At 39.6% G+C, this 19,325-nt stretch overlaps 1 protein-coding gene across 1 annotated transcript in view; it reads right to left on the bottom strand.

Annotated features, from left to right (window-relative positions):
• Positions 1–19,325, bottom strand: part of IGF2BP3 (insulin like growth factor 2 mRNA binding protein 3) — a 114,609-nt gene that overhangs the window by 81,769 nt on the left and 13,515 nt on the right. Inside the window, exon 3 of the mRNA XM_082336322.1 lies at positions 7,623–7,671. Within this exon, the coding sequence (XP_082192448.1) occupies positions 7,623–7,671 (49 nt within the window). The remainder of the gene's footprint in view (positions 1–7,622; positions 7,672–19,325) is intronic.

Here is a 19,325-nt window from a genome sequence, read left to right as displayed (position 1 = left end):
AAAAGTTGCTCAGCCAACCTTCCTGCCTCTGCCACACGAGTTGAAGTGGCTGCCTAAGCAACCACCCAACACCACTTTTCCTGCAGCAGGAGCCCAAAAATCTTCCACTTCCTATTCTTTCAACTTTATCACCTTGGCGACCTGGAAGAAAAGCAACTTTCACACATCTAAACTTTGTCAGTCAAGCCAGCTCTGACCTGGCAAGTCTTCTGATTTCTTTAAAACAGAGTACTAACATTATGTCTAGTTCTTGTGGCTGGAAGACCATCTTCTGTATCTTCTAGGTGCTTAGCACAACAGAGCCCTGACCTCACCTTTAACTTCTCTATTTCTTACTTAAGCTACTGCAATACAAGTTTCCTAAAGAAAAAAGTTGTGTTAACTACTTTTCTAAGTCTACAACTATAATAAAAGCACAGCAAAGTATCTTCAGTGGGTGCATCTGGCATAATAACTCTTAAATGGGGGCACATATTTGATAAAAGCATCACTATCAACTACTTCTAATAAGATCCTGATCTAAGTAAGAAATTAAGTAGTCCAATTCTCAAAGAAAATTAATTTCTCCACTAGATTTTTCCTCTTGTTTATAACAACCTTAAGATGATTATCAGCACCACTGTAGCCAACACACTCGTATGAATAAATCATTCCAAGTGAGAAATATGCTTATTGCATGTTTATCCGAGGACCTTCAGTCCCACACCCTGTATTTTAAACACCTGCAAAAGGTGTTTATTACCTCACATATACCAGTAAATATCACCCCCTATAATTAAGTCAGGCAATTAAAATCCCAACATAAGCCAGTATGTTGTCTTAAGTGCAAAATTGAGTGGTCTGCCACAGACATGGTCACTTTCCTATATCAGATTGCCTCACCTGCTGCTAAGCACAGCTAGACAATGGGAAATATGTGCAGCTCAGGTGAAATAGTTAATTCAGAGTGTGGGGCCCAGGTCAGCTAGCAGAAAGGAAAGTCCATCTTCTCTTTTCCCTTTGGGAGGAGAGGAGCAAAGGCAGCCCCCATGCCCCCCTGGGTATAGATCCAAGATGAGGAGGAGGCAGTGCTGCCCAGGGGCTCTGCATTGCCCCAGGGGCTCTTCTACCCTCTTATCCTGTAGTTAAGAATAAAAATAAGTGGGTGATCAACATTCAACCTTTGTTTGATGTGCATAATTCTTGATAAAGCTCTCCAGTTTCTCATAACAACAGAATTAACTGGGGGGGAGGGGAGGGGGCAGGGAGGGGGAATCTCTCTTCAGAAGGCTTTCAACACTGTCCCCTACAACAGACTCATAAGGTAAACACAGCCAATACTAAAAGAGCAGGTGAGAAGCTGACCTTGTGATCACTGCCAGGTAATAGTCATTACCAGCCTACTGGCCAACTGAAGAGCTCTATTTCATAGGGTTTGCAGGGACCACCACAGCTAGTGTTGTATCAGGTTTGTGTTTATTAAATTTGAAGATGGCACAAGGCTGAAACGGAGTGCAAACATACCAGAGAACAAGATAAGAGCTAAGTGATCTTGAACTACAGAAACTACTCTGGAGAAGCCTCATGGGACATTCCCAGGTGAGAGACTTAAGAACAATCAATTGCCTAGAAATAAGAGTCCTGAGAAGAGATTGAAAGAACTTAAACTCTCTCCTTAACCCTCCCTAAACATCATAGGTCTTCAAATATGTAAAAGGCTGCTGCAGGGAACAGACTAACATGTTCTCCATTCTCGTCCTGAGTAGGACTAGTAGTAATTGGCAAAAAGTACAGCTTAGTGCCCAATGTAGCAACCCTGAGGAGGAAACAAAAAAAGATCCCTACTAGAGATTCCCACACCTAGCAGGCAGCAGCGGATAATTTGTACACGCTTAGCATTCTACTAGCATTTTTATGACTATACATTATTTTTATAGCATTACATTAAGTTAGGATTCTTGGAGGAGGCTTGAGGTGAAAGATCATATTTCAATACATTGTAAACTTCTTTACTGTTGATTCATCTTTCTTCTAGAATTCTTTTCATTGTAGCTCATCTCATTCCTGCATCTCTCCTTTACGTCTTGCTTTATGAGAAATATCTGCTTTGTATAATCCTAATTTATTCTTAATTGCAATGGTTTCATGTTTTTCTTTTCCTTTCTTAAAACCCACAAGTTCCCCACTTGTCCTCTTCATATCCTTGGTATTCTAGAATAAGCTGCATCACAAGCAGGTACCATTCAGCAAGATTAGTTTTTACACTGTATCTCTAGATTAAAAAACCAACCAAACAACAACCAACCCACCCCACACAGCTTAGCTGTTTTAATCAAAGAAACAACACAAGCTACTACAGATCCTCAGGACAGTTATGTGCACTGTAAGAAGATTTACTAACATTTACTCACAATCAGAATCAGTCTCAATTCTTTTAAAGAAACTGAAAGTTGTCTTACAAAATATGCAGATGGGTGGAGATGGCTCAGACCTTTCTTGCATTGACAGAAATCTAAATGCAGAACCTGCACTCACATTGCAACTCTGATCCAGAAATCCTTTTCTATTACTACTTCTGCTTGGAGAATCTAAAACATCAGGGGTCTCAGCATAACTATGAGACTTTGTTTTGCATTTCCATGAAAAGTGAGGAAAAGTAAACCCTGTTTAGTAACATCCTTTTGCCTTTGGAAGAGCTAAATCAGACCTCCCTTCCCACACATTTCTGTCCCCGAAAGCAACCTGCAAGTCTCACAGCAAAGCTAGGAATACACATTCACAATGTTTTTCTTGCTTCTCTGCTCACTCAACAGGTTCACACTCCACAGTCTGAGCTTTTAGTCTACCTTTTTTGTTACAAAGTTCATCAACACCGTATCTGTTTATCTGTTCCATACAAACCGACAAGGAAATAAGCCCACAGAAGATAAGTGGGAACTCTTCAACAGCTACCTTCCTGCTGAGCCAGCAAGTGCTGTTTCTGGCACCATCTGTGTCCTGAAAGTCTGTTCTCTAGCACTTTATTCACTAAACATGGAAAAAATATTTGGAAAGAAAATATCTTGAAGCATCTTCTACACTAAGGAAGCTAGTTTTAAAAGAAAGAAAAAAAAAAAGGGGTGGGTGACATTTCACGTAACTGTTCCTTCTGAGAAGAACTCTACTTGAATCCCCATCATGTTGAATCAGAAACAACCTCTAGGTACTTCAGTTTTAAATCACCACACCTAGACCTCCTTCTAGAAGGCATATCATTTTGTCTTGCAAATATACCTCCAGTGCTGAATACTCACAAGCTAAGCGAGAGATTACTTGCGGTTACAAATTAGGAGTCAAAACAGTATGTTACAGACTGCAGTTCAGGAAAGAGTAATAGAGATCTATTTACCTTTCTGCAGAGAACATAGAGCCAGAGTGCTTGTTTCCAATGAGAAAGAGATGAGACTGGTATGTGTGGAGAATGGGAAAAGGTGATGTGCTAAATCCTTCACTTGTCATGATTCCTAGCATCAATATGGACTTTGTATTTGATAAGTAAGGAGGAGGGGGGGAAATGATAGAATGATACCCACCTACTATCACTAAAAAAGGTGCACTAATTTTTTGAGGGTTTGCTTCACCAAACAAACTTCGTAAAAAGTGAAACTATTTAAAAAAATAAGATCTGATCACACACATGTCCTTCAAATTACTAAATTGATACAATAACCTCTATATGCAATTTATATGCAAGCAGAATAAAAGGAAGAAGATGCATTCCAGAAGTGATGATGCTTTTACGGAACATGGGCACTGATCCAGAGTCCTCAAACCCAGACAGTCCAGCAAGGGAAGGGGGAAAAAATGCAAGTGACCTCCTGGGTGAGAAGAGAACATGATCCTGGATAAGCCCCTACCAGTCCAGACTCCCATTTCAGTCTGAGGTAAGCCCTAAATTTTCTTAGTTCAGAGATGCTGCCTTCCCTCTACCCCCAGTTTCTCCTAGCTGGGCAAGGAGTACAAGAGTACCCAACCCACAGGTACAGGAACCTGCAGAACCCTGCCAAAAATCTTCTTGTGAAGTTCAAATTAATCACCAGGCAAGTTTTGTACAAACTTAACCTTGAATGCCTTGGAATACATTAGAATTTTATCTTTTACAGCTGCACTTTAAGAGTGAGCTCTTCAGGATAGCAAAGTTGTGGTTTTGTTTCAATGTAGTAACTCAGCAGTTTACAGCAGGTCATTATCTGCCTTTCTTCTACCACTTAGCTCTGAATATGGTCTAAAAGGGTTATCTTACCTTTTTTACTTATACCATGATGGCCTGATAAGTACACAGTGAAATCTTAACTGGAGGAAACAACTTAACCAGAGGAAACAACTACAAGTCTAATTGCTATGGCTGGTTGTAAGAGTCAGCATTTGGTTCAGTGACTTCAACCTATGTGAAGGAGAAAACTAGTTGGAGGCAGCCAGAAAAGCAAATAGCTAATCTGAATTTGTGTACTTGGATTATGAAAAGTCTTATTAATAAATGCTTGTTACTCTATGGCCATTTACACACACTGTTTATTTCCCAATCTATATGGAATAACTATAGGTCAAGTGTCCTACCTCACATGAGTCTTCAGGATACCCAGTTTCTTCCAAGGGGAAGTCAAGGTTTCCTTAACCCTGAAGTTCAATGTTTTCTCTCTTCCATGCTACTAAAGACACTAGGTTTTGCTAAATAGGCGCTCATGCCTCTTAGAAAGGTAAGAAGGTACATCAGTGAAACTGTTTCAAGGTTTTCACAGGAAACTCATTTACTCCAGCGTTTCATAAATCTTAAGAGCCAGCTCCCATCTGCATGGAGAACAAAGCACTTATATTGATGATGGGGCACCTTCCTCAGCTGATGGATCACAAAACATTCTCAATTCAGATTAAGCTTCAACTTCTTCCCTGAACGTTTTTCTAGTTTTGAAAACCAGGAGGCAATACTATTCTCTGGGGTGCTCAAGAGCGGGAGCCACTACCAAACTATGTTACACTTCACACCACAAACAGTTTAGCTACATTCCTGTGGGACCAGCATCCCTACCGCTCTTCCAGACCCACTTTCTCCAACCCCGACGAGCTGCATTTGAGAACACTATGGATGCCCTCCTTATAAGAGGTTTTGGGGGGGATTTGTTATAAGACAAGGTCCCAGTCCCACGTGGCCCAGGACTTACATGTACCACTGTGTGACACACTGGCAACAAGAACAGCCGCGAAGCACTGAACTAGAGGTGGGCACACCGACTGCTAGGGGCACACCTGTAGGCTTCCCAAGTAAAATGCTTATTTTCTATAAAGAACAAAACTAAAACAAGCTCTGTTGAAATAATTGTCTTAATACTTTTGCCAAGAATGACAAGGTAATCTTCCTAATAATGGTTATACTAGTAAAGAAAAATTCACAAGAACATTAATCTTTCTTCCATTTTTTTCATATATCCCTATATCACTGTAAAAAGAAAGCTGTGGCAATGTACTAAGTGTGTTTTGTATTTCAATATCGAACATACATGAGGGCTGTTAGACTGAACTAACCTAGAGACCTCTTTCATCAGTTGTTTTTGGTTTGGTTTTAAGGATTCCACACCCATTAGAAGTAGTCAGTCTTGATTCAAGCAATTAACAAAGGAGTGATGAGGCAAGCAGATTGGCACAGAGGGACTATAAGAAACAATTTAAGTAAAACTGCTCCAGCTGCCACACACACACACACACCATCCCCTCAGATAACATTATGCAAGAGCATTGCTTTGATATAAATCCCTCTCTGTATGTATGAACTTCTACACTCCTTACCAAGCAACTGGTTGCAAGAAAGACTCGTTTTAAGGAGGAATCATCCAAAACTTTCTTACAGGGCTCAAAAGAAGTTTTTGCAAGGTCTTTTAGCACCAAAAAAAGATACCAGAGCCCAAGGTAAGCTTGACACAAGACAATTCCCTGATGACTTTAATCACCAGTTGTTGTATTTTGTCATCAGCACTCTTTTGAAAACATATAAATAAAACTTACCTGCTTAGTGCAGAAGTGACAGACCACAAGCACTTACAAAGAAAAACTTTAGGAAGTTTGTGGACAAACCATACTTGGCAAGCAGCCCTGATGTTGCAAGGGAATGCAAAAGTATTGTAGAAGTTATTTTGGGGCCTCATCCCTCTAAATTCTGTGCCTAGACAAAGGGTCAGGTCTGTACAAGCATCTTCAGGACATCTAGGCAAGGTTGAGATGATGTTAACAGGGACAATTTTAACTCTTCCTTGGGAACTTCAGGAAGACAGAGTGTTTAAAAAGGTGGGGTAGAGGGAACATCTGTCTGAGACCAGATATCACCACAGAAACTGCAGCAATGGAGAAGGATATCATTTAAAAATCAGGAAGCAGATGGGAAACAGGGTAGATACCCATAGTATACAAGCAGTAATAGCTACATACATGTAAGGAGGGGCGAGCAGGTAGAAGCATTTTGATGTACTCTGCTCAACAGTGCTTACATCCACATTTACTCACTTTCTGAATCGCATGCCTCTGCTCTGATACTCAGCATTCCTACACAAAATCCTCAGAGGAAGTTTGTACCAAAAAATAAGTTAATCCTCAGATCAGTCACCCTCAACCATTTCTATTACTACACTTCCCAAAAGCTTGACAAAATGAAATTGAAGTAAAAAGGTATCAGGTGGATATGGTTCAACTGAGGGGAGCACAAGGTTCAGGAAGTGCAGAGGAAATGCTTATATGGACAGCACACACCAGAAGGACAGACTGAGGGGTGGTGTGTGCTGGTATCTTATAGAAACCCTGGGGCTGACAGCCTAGGTTGGACAAAGCAATGCCTCTGTTTTTCTCCAAAGCTAGGAAACAACCAGGCAGTGCAAACAAAGAAGTAGCTGCAGACAGAAAGTCAGATGAAGAAGGCAGACCAAACCTGCCCAGAGAACAACCCTACGGGAACTTTATCCTCAAACCCTCCACCCTCCAATCTCCCTCAGGCAAAGGGATGACTTGCCACTAGTAAAACATGAAAATAATATTTTAAACACATACAAGGTAGAAAAACAGTAAAGAAAACAGATCTGTCCTCACAGTAGCCCATCTACTACAAAAGTCAGCTGGTACACAATATATCAGTGAGAGCCCACAACCGTAATAGCATGAGCAAAAAATTTGCCATAATACCACCACTATAGAGGAGTGGGGAAGGGGGTGGGGGGTAGGAATCAAAGAAAAAGGATCAGCATTAAATTTCTGCTTTTGTAAAGGCTTTGGCCAAGTATTTAAATATGAACTTGTATTAAGTTTACTGAACTTGCACACCAGCAAGCTCCAAAATGGACAAGCTTTCAGTCAAAGAGAGTGACTGCATCAGGAAGTCAGCATTCACCAAAGAATCCATTTCAACATTTTTTATGGTTAACTCGGAAAGCAGAAATGAAGGCAGTTATCTGAATTGCTTAGAAGGCTCTATTGTTCCCTCTTCCAAAGGATTTTTCCCCAGAACAGAATGGGTGGTGTGTGCAAAGCAAGTGAAAGGTGGGGGAAGGGGAAAACTCTTGTGGATAAAGAAAGAAACAGAAACACAGTTTTAAGCACAGATACCAATTTTTAAAGTAACTTCCTACCTCCCACTGCAAGTGAGGCGGGATATTTCTGATCTGAAGCTTCCGACTCCTGCAGATAAATTAAAGAAAATAGTTTAAAAAAAAAAAACAGAAAGAAAACATTATTGCAAAATAGACTATACATAGCAGTGTCCACATTTAAGCATCTGTCATACTAAGGGGGCAAAACCAAATACACAACTCAAAAACCCCAACAGATAGCTGGGGGGGGAATGTCAGGTCAAAACAATTTCAAGTCCAAAGAGCTGTTACAGAAATACTTGTTATACATTTGACAGCTGTTACATTTCATGAAGTCTCCGCTTTTCTTGAAGACTATTTCTGTTTCAGCTTTAAGGCCTTCAGTATCTAACTCTATTCTTTCCATCATAAATGGGTGTGATAATCCCATGTATTTGTTCTGGGTTCCCCTCCACACACTCTAAGAAAAAAAATTTTTTTTTAAATTCACAAAGAAGATACTTCAGGATTCTACATCCCTTCAAGAAAGAAAATATAAATTTGAATAAACACATTTGCTTTGATATTAAGCTTTTCATTAGCCTAATGACAGACTATACTCTAACATTTATATGGCTGACATTCTCCATCTCTGATCAGGAGAAGGGGGTAAGAATCAATAAATTCATTGTATTTGCACCCCAAATTTACATCAGTTTTTGCTTATCTCGTAAACAAAACATTCACTTTGAAGTGCTACTGCAAAGCCTGGCAGTGTGCTGGCTGCCTTCACAGCCAAGTCCTTTGTCTCCTCCCTTCCCCCAAAGTGAGAGAACAAATAAATGCCAGAGATGCCACAAAACCCTTGGGATTTACAAGAATGTGTAGATTAACACAGTTTCAGCTGGGCTCAGGTAGGGCATGCTGGTTGGGTCAGTCTGGCTAGCCTGGGAAGATCTGGGGAAGGGAGAGGGGACGACACAGAGCGATCTAGCTTGGAAGGTCTCAACTACATTTTGGTTCACCAAAGCAGCTAAAGTGTCTTGTGTTCAAACATGCAGTTTTACTTAGTGTTTTAATTGCTCAATACTGACCTCTCACAGAAAATCGCTTCCCATTTTAAGGGCTTTTTAGAACAGAAGTTTGTTAAACTTACAGAGGCCAGTAAAATCTTGCAACAAAACAAGTTTTAGAGATGTTCCCATCTAGCAATAAAATCAAAAGCTTTCATTTTCCCCCTCAGATCCTTTTAAAATACACTGCTTTCCTCAACACCACCACCACCCACCCACACAGGCCTGCAGTGAGCGTTTTACATCTTGAAACGCTCTTCTCGACAGGCTTTGTTCGGGGCGCAGCCGGAGCTTACGGCATAAAGCCACCTTGCCCAAACTTCTCCTCATGTGGAAGTGTCACCCCAAACACTACGGCAACCATGAGATCAAGCGACAAACGCACTTTTTCCAGAAAAGACGAACAGGTCTCGGTTGTGCAGCATTTCTCAGCTGTTTTCACTCCCTCTCAAGCAAGTAAGAGCTGATTTCAGCATTTGATCATATAAATAGGCAAGGAAGGGAGAAAGAAAACCCAAACCGCACACAACCCTGTTTAAGCTTTCATTTCCAATAAAGCAAAGAAAGAGTCAGGACCTGCTTCACTGTAATAGGAAGGGGGGGGAAATTTCCCTGAAGTCTGCAAAGATTTCCTTAAACTGTAATCTCAGCTAGCGATACTGCTACAAAACAATCACCCTGCAGTAGTGATATACTGCTCTGAAATATCAAAATAATCTCACACGGCAACCTGAAACTTGAAAGTTGGGTCCTAAGGTAGAACATAAAAGGGGGTGTTCATTCAATATTAAAAATACAAGGAAATTTTAATGCAAATAAAAAATCCCAGACCACAAAATTGGCAGCCAATACGCTATTCAATGTGCTTCAAACTGTGTCGTGCCATTATAGTCTCTGACACTTATAGATTCAAATTAAAATTCATGACATTTTCGTAGCAAGGAGTGCCACTCAGAGAAGGAGCCGAGCACGCAACAGCCCAGCCAGCACACCAACAACAGGTCTCACCCCAGCTCCACGCCAAGTTAAGCAGCAAATGCTCACGCTGAGCAGCGTAGACCAGGAGAGGGGAAAGTCCTTTCCAGATGCACTTAGACAAGTTTCACACACACAACTGCTACTTCACATTTCATTTCAGAAGGAAAACCTACGTATCTTCTCCTTTACTGCCCAACACCTGAAAGATGGACCAAAAAAAAAAGCAATCTCTACATTTACTCAACAATAAAGGACATAACATGAAGTTTGGGGTTTGGGGTTGTTTTGTTTGTTTGTTTGTTTGTTTCTTCCCACATGGCTTTGAGGGACCAAAAAGTTTGGTGCAATTTAAAACTTTGCCAACCAACATTTGTAGCACAAAAATAACTTCAGTATCCTGAAAGGGAGGAGGAGGAAGGGAGAGGAGCAAGGAAGAAATGCCACCTTAAAATTACCAGTTCCTCTACCACATTCATACAGAGCCAACGGAAATGGCAAGCCAAATACAAAACGGGTACAGTCCCGCTGTGCACCTCAATTTATGGCAATAGTGAGACACCTATTGTACAAAACTGAAAGGTCACTTCGGAAAAAAAAAGAACAGCTATAAGAACCATTTAATTTGAAACTATTTACACCTTCATCAGTTGCTTGGCTGCACTACAAGTAATTTTAACTTGTGACCCAATGCACAAGTTTGAAATCTGGTGTTTATTGATGTACGTGAAAATTTGATTTTTTTTTTACACTATTGCTGTGTCACAATTAGCAACAGGAAAAAAAAAAATATTAAAGCTTCGCATGGCCAAGAGAGGAACCACACAGAACCAGTGTAAGATAAAAGAGCATGAGCACCTTTGAGACATCTTCATTTCAGTTACTATCAGCTCCTATTAAAAAAAAAAAACCTAAATATATTTCTGAAAATTACCTAAAAATACGCAAAGCTTGTAACCCCTTTCCCTCTCCACCCTTCTCCCCACACAGAAAGAACAGATAGAAATGACAGAGGTGGATTTGTGTTCCCAGGATGAGAACGGGCACTGAACGAGCAGCAAGCAGACGGAGACCGAATCCACCCCAAACTGCGATAACCTGCGCAGCTCCTGCTCAGAGAGATCGCTCCTCCCGCCCATCTCCTGTGCTTTGGCAGCCCCATGCACCCTCGCTGCAGGGTGGCATTAGCGATCTACAGTTGCCTCTACTGCATGCACATGAACCCCTGCAGAATCGGCTCTCAACTTCCTCAAGAAAAACCCCAAACCAAATGCAAATGTATAGCAAAGAATAAGGGACAAAGCCGGGTCTGACTGAATTTACCGGAGCGGCAACAGCTTCCATGAGGATGGGTTCCGACTTCAGAAAGCACGCTTTTGCACAGGGACAAAACTCTACACAATAGGTGGGGAGAGGAAAGACAAAAATATGGGAGCATCTTCCTGGAAATACTCTCCCATCGCAGACAATGTCAGCTCTTTTAGGGTGCTTTTTATCTTCCACATAACCCTGTTTTCTTCAGCAAAGTACAGTATATGCAAAGCTCCTACAGTTATCACATCCCAGGCAGCACAAACCCACAGGTTTTGTTTTATTTTGTTTTGAAATAATCTTAAGTTTTGTTACTTTACAACTACTTGCAGTCAGACCAGGTGTGTAAGACAAGAAATAGTCCTTTCAAATTCCATGAAGGTATTTTATTACAACAGTTTCATTTAATATATAGCTCACCTAGTCTTAATAAATCCTTAGTAAAACACTGCCAGCGTATCTCATCAATGTGACTCATTTAAGCCTTGTGTACGCACTTTTTCCAGTTTAAACAGATTTCTTAATTAATTTCTTCCATTCTAAATAGGCATTACAAATAGATGTCAACTGAAAAAAAAGTCTGGGCAAATTATGTTTGTGCTTTGTATCATATGAAGGTTTTTGAAAGCTACCTATAGTTCACAGCATGTGAGCAGGTATTCCCACTTGTTTCTCTTTTTCAAAGACACCCCAGACACCTTTTATTGGGTAAGAAGAAAACAGACTTTTCTGGTTTCTGTATAAGGTTAGTCCACAAGCAATTATTTAGCAATAATTTACTTTTCTTAAGAAGAATTGCATGCATTTTAATTCTTCTTTTCAGGTATTATGCAGGTAGCTGGATTCAGTTACTTCAAGCCACTGCTGATGACCATAGGTCAACATATTTATTCTGGGGATGTTGAGACATGGAGCCTTGTGTTTGGGGGACATGAAGCTCTCTGCAACACTGAAAGCAGGTAAAACAAAAAAAAGACATCATTGTTCTCCTTCACAAGGAAAGCAGCATATTTGTGCTACATGTGTGTGCAGAGACAGAAAGGGCAACGTACAATAAAGATGGATAGTTTACTAAAAGCCATCTTCGTGATCTCTGAAGGGGTAATCTCTCACATGTAAATACAGAGAACATGTGCAGGGACATCCAGTGCTCCCGACCCGCAAGAACCCTCCACACATATGAAACAATACTAAACATGTTTCAGGGAAAAGGTAGTGGGAGGAGGGAATAAGAAAAACCACAATTGCAGCACTCTTTTATATGTACTCTTTCCTTCTCTCTCTGCCCTCCCTATATACATCACTTCTTTTCTTCAACCTATCAAAATCCTCTTAGGTTAACAAGGTCTCAAAAATTGTCCGTTTTTTCATCCCTATGTTAAATAAAACCTCACTATACACTTTCACTCACTAATACAGTCTCACTGTATGCTTTATGTGATATTTGGCAAAGGCAAATCACATAAGACCCACACCTCCCCTTAAGGGACAATAATTTTAAAAAACAGAAGATAGACAACTATAAAGCAAAGAACATTAAAGTATCATGTTTTTGCTCACAGTCCCAATTTTTTTTATCACATGGTGTATCTCATAGGTGTGTCAAAATTTGACTGTTTCAGAGGGGAGCATATACACAAGTATCAAAGAGGCTGCACTTCCACCCTGTTGTTGTACCCACACTCTTACCAGACCCTTCTCACCATCCTCCCTCCCGCCCCCCAGAGACCTGCTGCCTGCTCCTTAATTCCCATTTCTCAACAATAGAGTCACGTAATACTCTCTTATTTCAGCAGCCATAGGAACTACATACAAAGTTAATGCCTTAAACCCGCACAGCACAAACCTACTCTTTTTAAACAAGAGACTATGGAAAAAGAGTTAAACATGTTTGAAAGGAGATCAAGTGAACATCGACAATGTTAGTCCAGTCAATTGTTTGAACTCAATACCTACGGGATAGAAAGTAAATGGTCTACCTTTTCCACTCCTAGGAATGTGCAAAGAGCAAACGCTTATTCATCTCATCCGTTGTAGGCAGGCACTGCTATACTGGTTACCTGGAAAAAGTCTTGGCACCTCACACCAGCAGCACAGAGGCAGAGTATGCCAATACCTATCAGCACTGCCTCCAAGTTCATGGTCCCCCAGCTCTGACAGCTACGTGCTATGCCCCTGAAAACCCAGACTCGCTCACCAAAACAACCCTTTTCCTCCCTGAGCTCCAAAGAGCAGCATGAAGACAAAGACAAGCACTTCTCAAGCTTACTTCACTGACAACACAAACTTAACACAGACAGCTGGAGAAGAAATATTAAAAAAAAAACCCACACAGCAACAACAACAAAAAAAAACCCCCGCTATGGACTGTGGCTAGTGCCATATGGGAAGAAGCAACTTCTGTATAAAAAAAAAAAAAGTCCTGATGTGAACAGCCATAGAAACTAAGTTAGTGACTCCTATAGCCAAATGGAAAACTGCTGGTAATCAACTGAATTTATGGGGGAAGGGGAAAGAGGTGTCTTATTGTTTACTCTGCAGCCAGCAAAATAAAAACATGCAAGAAAAACCCAACACAAAAAGCTACCCCCACACACAGAGTTTACCAGTTTCTCCCCCTCAGGTTCCTTCAGGCAGCTGATGCTTGATCACAACAGAGTGAATCAGTGTTTTTAATGTTCTTCTAGTGTGTGTGGGGGGGGAAAACAGGTTTACAGGAAAAACTAAAAAAAATCCTTAACTCTCAATTCATGTTAGTGTTGTCAGGGGAAAAAAAGCAGAAGCCTTTTTTTTTTTTTTTTTTTTAAAGTTACAAGGTGAGGGAGGGGAGTTCTCCTTATCATTTTCTTCATGGCACACGTAAGTAATGATACAGATTAAGCCACTGGAGTAGCTTGTCCTGTAAGAGGTGCTGCAGTCTCTGCCTGCCCCTTGACTTCACACTGAAACTCTGTGGGTTTAAGCAATCTTTTCAGTCTTTTTAAGTTGTTCATATTTGATTCCTGAAAGCACCTAACAAATAGTAATAAGTCCATCCTAATAAAGCTTATTGAATAAGCATTCTGAGCCATCTTTATACGTATGTATAAAACTACATATGCACACACACACACAATTATATAACTGGATTTGCTTATTCCTAACAAGTAGTTCTGATAAATACAAAAACAAAGGATCACACTCCCTGCCTCAAAAGAAGGTATACTGAATTTCTATTAAAAACCCACTCAGTTTCGGTAAAGTGACAAATGGAGGTTTTTATATCACTTCTATTAAAAGGTAATTAATTCCTACTCTATATTACAAGGCACACTGATGATACAGTTAGTGTATTTTATCAAGTCAAGCCATTAGCTTGTGAACCAGGAAGTTCATCTTGATGCCTTACCTACAAAAGAAAGAAAGGAGAATGGTTTCAAATACTGACTTGTTAACAAACATCACCACTTTTTATTTTTACACACTGATCTGGACAGCAGAATACGTGAAGAGGAAATGTTTTTCTCCAATTTCAGACGCAATTCAGCAAGTCAAGCAGACTAAGCTTGGCTAAGCCACAGGCAAACTGCAGCAATACTTCTCTTTGTGTTGCCTCATTATTTAATCCCAGACCTGGATTTAAAAGCACTCTGTACTACCACTCAGAATAAGGATTTTCCATAAAATCTAGACAAAGAAAAATTTTTTTCTCAAGCTCATACAAGACATAATGGTTGGCTCCTAACTACACTTTTCCCCTTTCATCTTCCACATACAACGCACCAAAGTAGATGCTTTGGAGAGGTCTATTATCTCAGCATTCAAGATGAAAATCTGGCTCTTGGATTACCTCACAGATCCCTCTGTGCTGATGATCAAATTTCCTACCAGTGCCTGTGAAACATCGGATTTGCTTACTACTTTCCACCAGGACGAACGATCAGAAAGCTGTCCATGGGGCCAGTACATCACACAGCTCCACTCTCTAAAGCCGCCAGCCAAACGACTGGGCACAGGGCTGTGCTCTCATTGGGGGATAAACTCAAATACTCTGAAAGAGGCTGGATATTTGTGGACAGGATACGAGAGCTCAAGAAGCACAACCAGAAGATTTATGTTGTCACATCCAAGTTACATCACACAAAATAGGTAAGTCAACCAATGTAAGCCTGACTGTAGTTCTTATGTTTATGTAGATTAGCTGGGTAGTAGGCTTTCACCTATTACCATTTGCTTCAGGATTTCAGTTCAACAATTCTTCACATCACTAATTAGACTAAAAGCTTATATTCATTATTTGTAAATTCCCATGAGTGGTCCATAAAGACATTTTAAAAAGAAAATTCTAAAGATTCTGCCATTACCATATTAATGCTGAATTTCTCATTTTTTTAAAAAAACTTTCATTTTCCAGGTGTTGATAATGAGAGAAGGCTGTTAAGATTTTTTTTTAATTAAAGAATTAAGCACTGCTTTAAATTTAATGGGAAGTTCTAGTATCCTTTAGGAAAACGGGCTTTCATCTACCCTTGTGGCTTCTGACATTTCAGGCCTTTTCTTTGCACTCCACCCCCCCAGCCCTTTGGAGAAACTGAAACAGTTTTTCTTGTTTGGGTTCCCGCCCCCCCCCCCCCCCCCCCCGCCGTTTGTTTGGAGGGCTTGGGGTTTAGTGTTTTTTGGGTTTTTTTGTGGGTGGGTTTTTTTGGGTGTTTGGGTTTTGTAAAGCCACAGCTTCTCTTTCCTCCCTCCTCCTCAGAGCAGGGGTCTGTATTCCTCAAATAATTGTACTACTGAGCTGATTTTGTTGACAAACATTTTAAAGCTATGGTCACTTGCCATAATAAATATTATCCCACCCCACCACTAACTTGCAATTTACTGGGATGTGGATAACAGTGAAAATACTCAGGAGGTATAAGAAGGACTGAAAATAACACCTTTAAATGCAAAAATGCTCCTAAACATGCAAAAAAATTGTCTGTTTAAAATCCTAACCAGTATGAACTGGTCATCCCATAATGATGGGACACAATGCTCATCTTTTATCTTTCTGCTCCCCACCCCTCCTTTCCTTCAGCTAAAGGCTTCTTCTCCCCCCTCACCTGTTTTTCTAGCGCCCACAGGGGCTGCTAGTTGAAGCAGTCAATATTTCCATTATGAACTAACTGTGAAGTTTTAAATCAGCTGTAAGAAGCAGCTCTAGACTGAAACTTGCACGTGATGTCCCTGCAATACATGGCTAAGTTAGGGGCTGGAGACATCTAGATAGGGAAAGGAAAAAGAAGGTTGGTTTTGGTGTTTTGGGTTTGTTTGGTTGGGTGTTGGGTTTCTTTGGTTTGGGTTTTTTTGGTTTTTTTGTTTTTTTTTTTTTTTCTTTCAGTGAGTTCAGTTCCTTTTAAAGAGCTCAAGGAGGAGAAAGAAATGGTATAGGATACTTCAGTGTCATTTCTGAAGCAAAAAAGGGTACCAAGACTTGAATAATTAAAAAAGCCAACAAGATACTTTGTTCCATGAAGTAGCTGCTGGATATACCATCACAGTGTTTTTATTTCGTATGTCTTCCCTACTACCATCACTTACTCTGCAGAAGTTTGCACATCAGTTAGAAAACCGATGGCAATAAGTGACATATCATGTATAATGTAAAAGTTTCGGCAACTTTTTTTGGTGCAGGAGTTATGACACCAGATTAGATCTTGTCTTAACAATAGCTCAGTGATCCACCCGTCTCAGATTGAAATACCTAAATAAAATTAGCAGCATTCATAGACAAACTCAGTAGCCATCATACTGCCAAGGCCAACTTGCTCAACCACAAGCCTGTGAGAACATCAGAAATGCTTTCCAGATTCCTTACGGGACAGCTATAGACAGCTGATCTAACCCATTTTGGTCTCTTTCAGGTCAGACAAGAGAAGCTAAGGTTGTTCATACTCAGTTTAAGTTCACTGTATGCTCCAGATTAACCATTCAAATTCAATTCTGGATTGGAGGGGAAGCAACATAAGGCTTGAAGTAAAATAGCAAGAGTTGCTCTGCCTATGCACTTAGGGCATATGATTGCAAGAACTCTGTTACATAGGCTCAGAGAGCAGTGAGCCTCTATTTGCTACTTTTTTGCTATTAAATATCTGATTTAAACCTTTTGGGTTGAGAGTAAGCTACTTCAGAGCTTATACTGAGAGGCGTTAGGGTAGTTCAGGGACCCATCCCAGTGCATACTTCTCCGCTGCCTTGCTGTTTCACCCCACACAGCCTTTTTTTTTTTTTGAAAGAAAAGCCTGTTTGCCACCTCTCAGGCCACTTCACAAAAAATGACAGAAATTAATGTCCAATTCCTAAAATGATCTCGATAAACGAAGGTTCCTGTGGGGTCTGGGAAATGGAAACATACTGAAACACTCACACTGCTGAAAGCACCATCTAACTTCAAAAAGCTTACATGCTACACGGAATATATAAAAAAATCTTGCTTAGTCTGATTTTAAGTGTATATGTAAACCTCAGCTAACAGACAGGCTCGCTAGCATTTTCAAGTCTCTTCCATGATATAAAAGGATATTAACAATGGCAAACTACTTCATTTAGGCAACTGTCTATATAATAATATCTAAAAATATGAAAAAAGTCCTAGTGCTTAAAAGAACAAAATAAACTAAAAACAGAGTTACAAGAGCACAGAGTAAATCAACACTTTCAAATGTACAGCCCCACGTTTCAGGCTCTTTCCAGTGTTTAAACCCACTCTTAAAGAATGTAGTGCATGTGTGTGTGTACATGCACACGCATGCATGGCTTTCACTCTGCATCCATTCTGGCCGAAACTTCCTTTTTTATTACTTTTTTCATAAATAAGCATATTACTTAACTTTGCAAGAGGACAACTTTACACTGACATGATAATTGAGCATTTAAGAGATATACTCTGCTCATCATCTGATGTTCCAGCAAAGCCGAACAAAGACCTGCAGTTAGCTTGCTCATATGGCTACGGGATTTTTTTTTTTTTTTTTTTTTAATTAAAAAAACCCAACCTATTTCCTCATTACTACCTTCTACCCTTCAATCTCAAGGCAAACCAAGAAAAGTTTAAAAAGCACTGGCAAGACAAATAGCTTCTTTTAAATCTTCTACACCACACTAACAGGAATAGATTAAGTAGAATTAATACCTCATCAGTTTTACAACAGAAGAAATGTCAAATTTACTGTACATTTCCTACTATTTCTGCTTTAAAGTAAATAAGTTCTTCCATCTGAAAGGATTCAATAAAATAAACCTTATTGACACAAGTCAAAAAAAAACCCAAAAAACCAACAGAAACTTTTAAAGTATAAACTGATGCAGACAATAACTAAGACACCACACAGATACTAATTCTCACTTTGATGCTCTAGTAATTATTTTATTAGTACACTTTGTTGAACTAATTGAATACCAACAAGAAGAAATAGCACTCAAGTGCTGGCCCTTACTAATGGCAATTCCATATGGCCTTAAACTGATTAAGTGACCTAAAGCAGATGAGACACAACGCCTCTACCAGAGGATTCCTAGAATGTGTGGGTTTTGCACTGTCACCACCAAATATTTTTACTTCCTTTCTCTTGCCCTGTCAAAACCCAAAAGTCATAGAAAGTGACCACTCTGCTGTTTGGCTTTGTCATTTTTATGCTGAATGTCACCAGATGCAGAATTAATAAAAAAAAAAGGCACTATTGCTTTTTCTATACTTAAATTACTTGCAAAGAGAAACAAATTAGGTTTACGGTTTTCAGACATCATTGTAATTTCTTTTAAGCAATTTTCTCTGAAGAGTTCTCCCCCAAAAATGAAATCTTATTCAATTACACAAAAATTGTGTGGATGGACAGCACCAAATAAAATTGTTTCATAGCTGTACTTAGAGTAAAAAGTTACATGTTATTTAGAACAACTGCATACTCTCCCCTGAAAAAACTTTATACCCTTGAAGTGTAAAAAGCACCATCTTTCAGTTGGGATGTAGAGCTAAATAATATACACACTTTGCACACATACACAATGTTTTCTATAGATAAGTTTTGATCTAAAGAGAGGTTACTGGAAAAAAAATGTAACTTTTTGATTAACAGATTTTAAGAAGTTAAATTTATAAAGTAATAACAACCATGCAAAGTTTTCTATTGTCTACAAAGCTTATTTTCTCCTTTTTTTATAGGGCAATAATTTCAGTCAGGGTAAGCACACTAGTAAATCCACATTCACAGTAAATATTTTGTACTGGCGTAGTTAAAGCATCACAGCTTGTGCATAAAGAGTCTTTTGCAATTTTTTATATTTGCTTAATAGAAATATTGTTAATTATATCTTTCATTAAACTTCATTTTTAAGAATTACCGAAACAATCTTCTGTGGTTTTGTTGTAGCAGCTTTGATTAGTGCA

This window comes from Platalea leucorodia (genome assembly GCF_965183815.1).
Source record: "Platalea leucorodia genome assembly, chromosome: 1".
In the NCBI taxonomy this organism is placed as follows: Eukaryota; Metazoa; Chordata; class Aves; order Pelecaniformes; family Threskiornithidae; genus Platalea; species Platalea leucorodia.
This window is presented reverse-complemented; position numbering and strand designations above follow the sequence as displayed.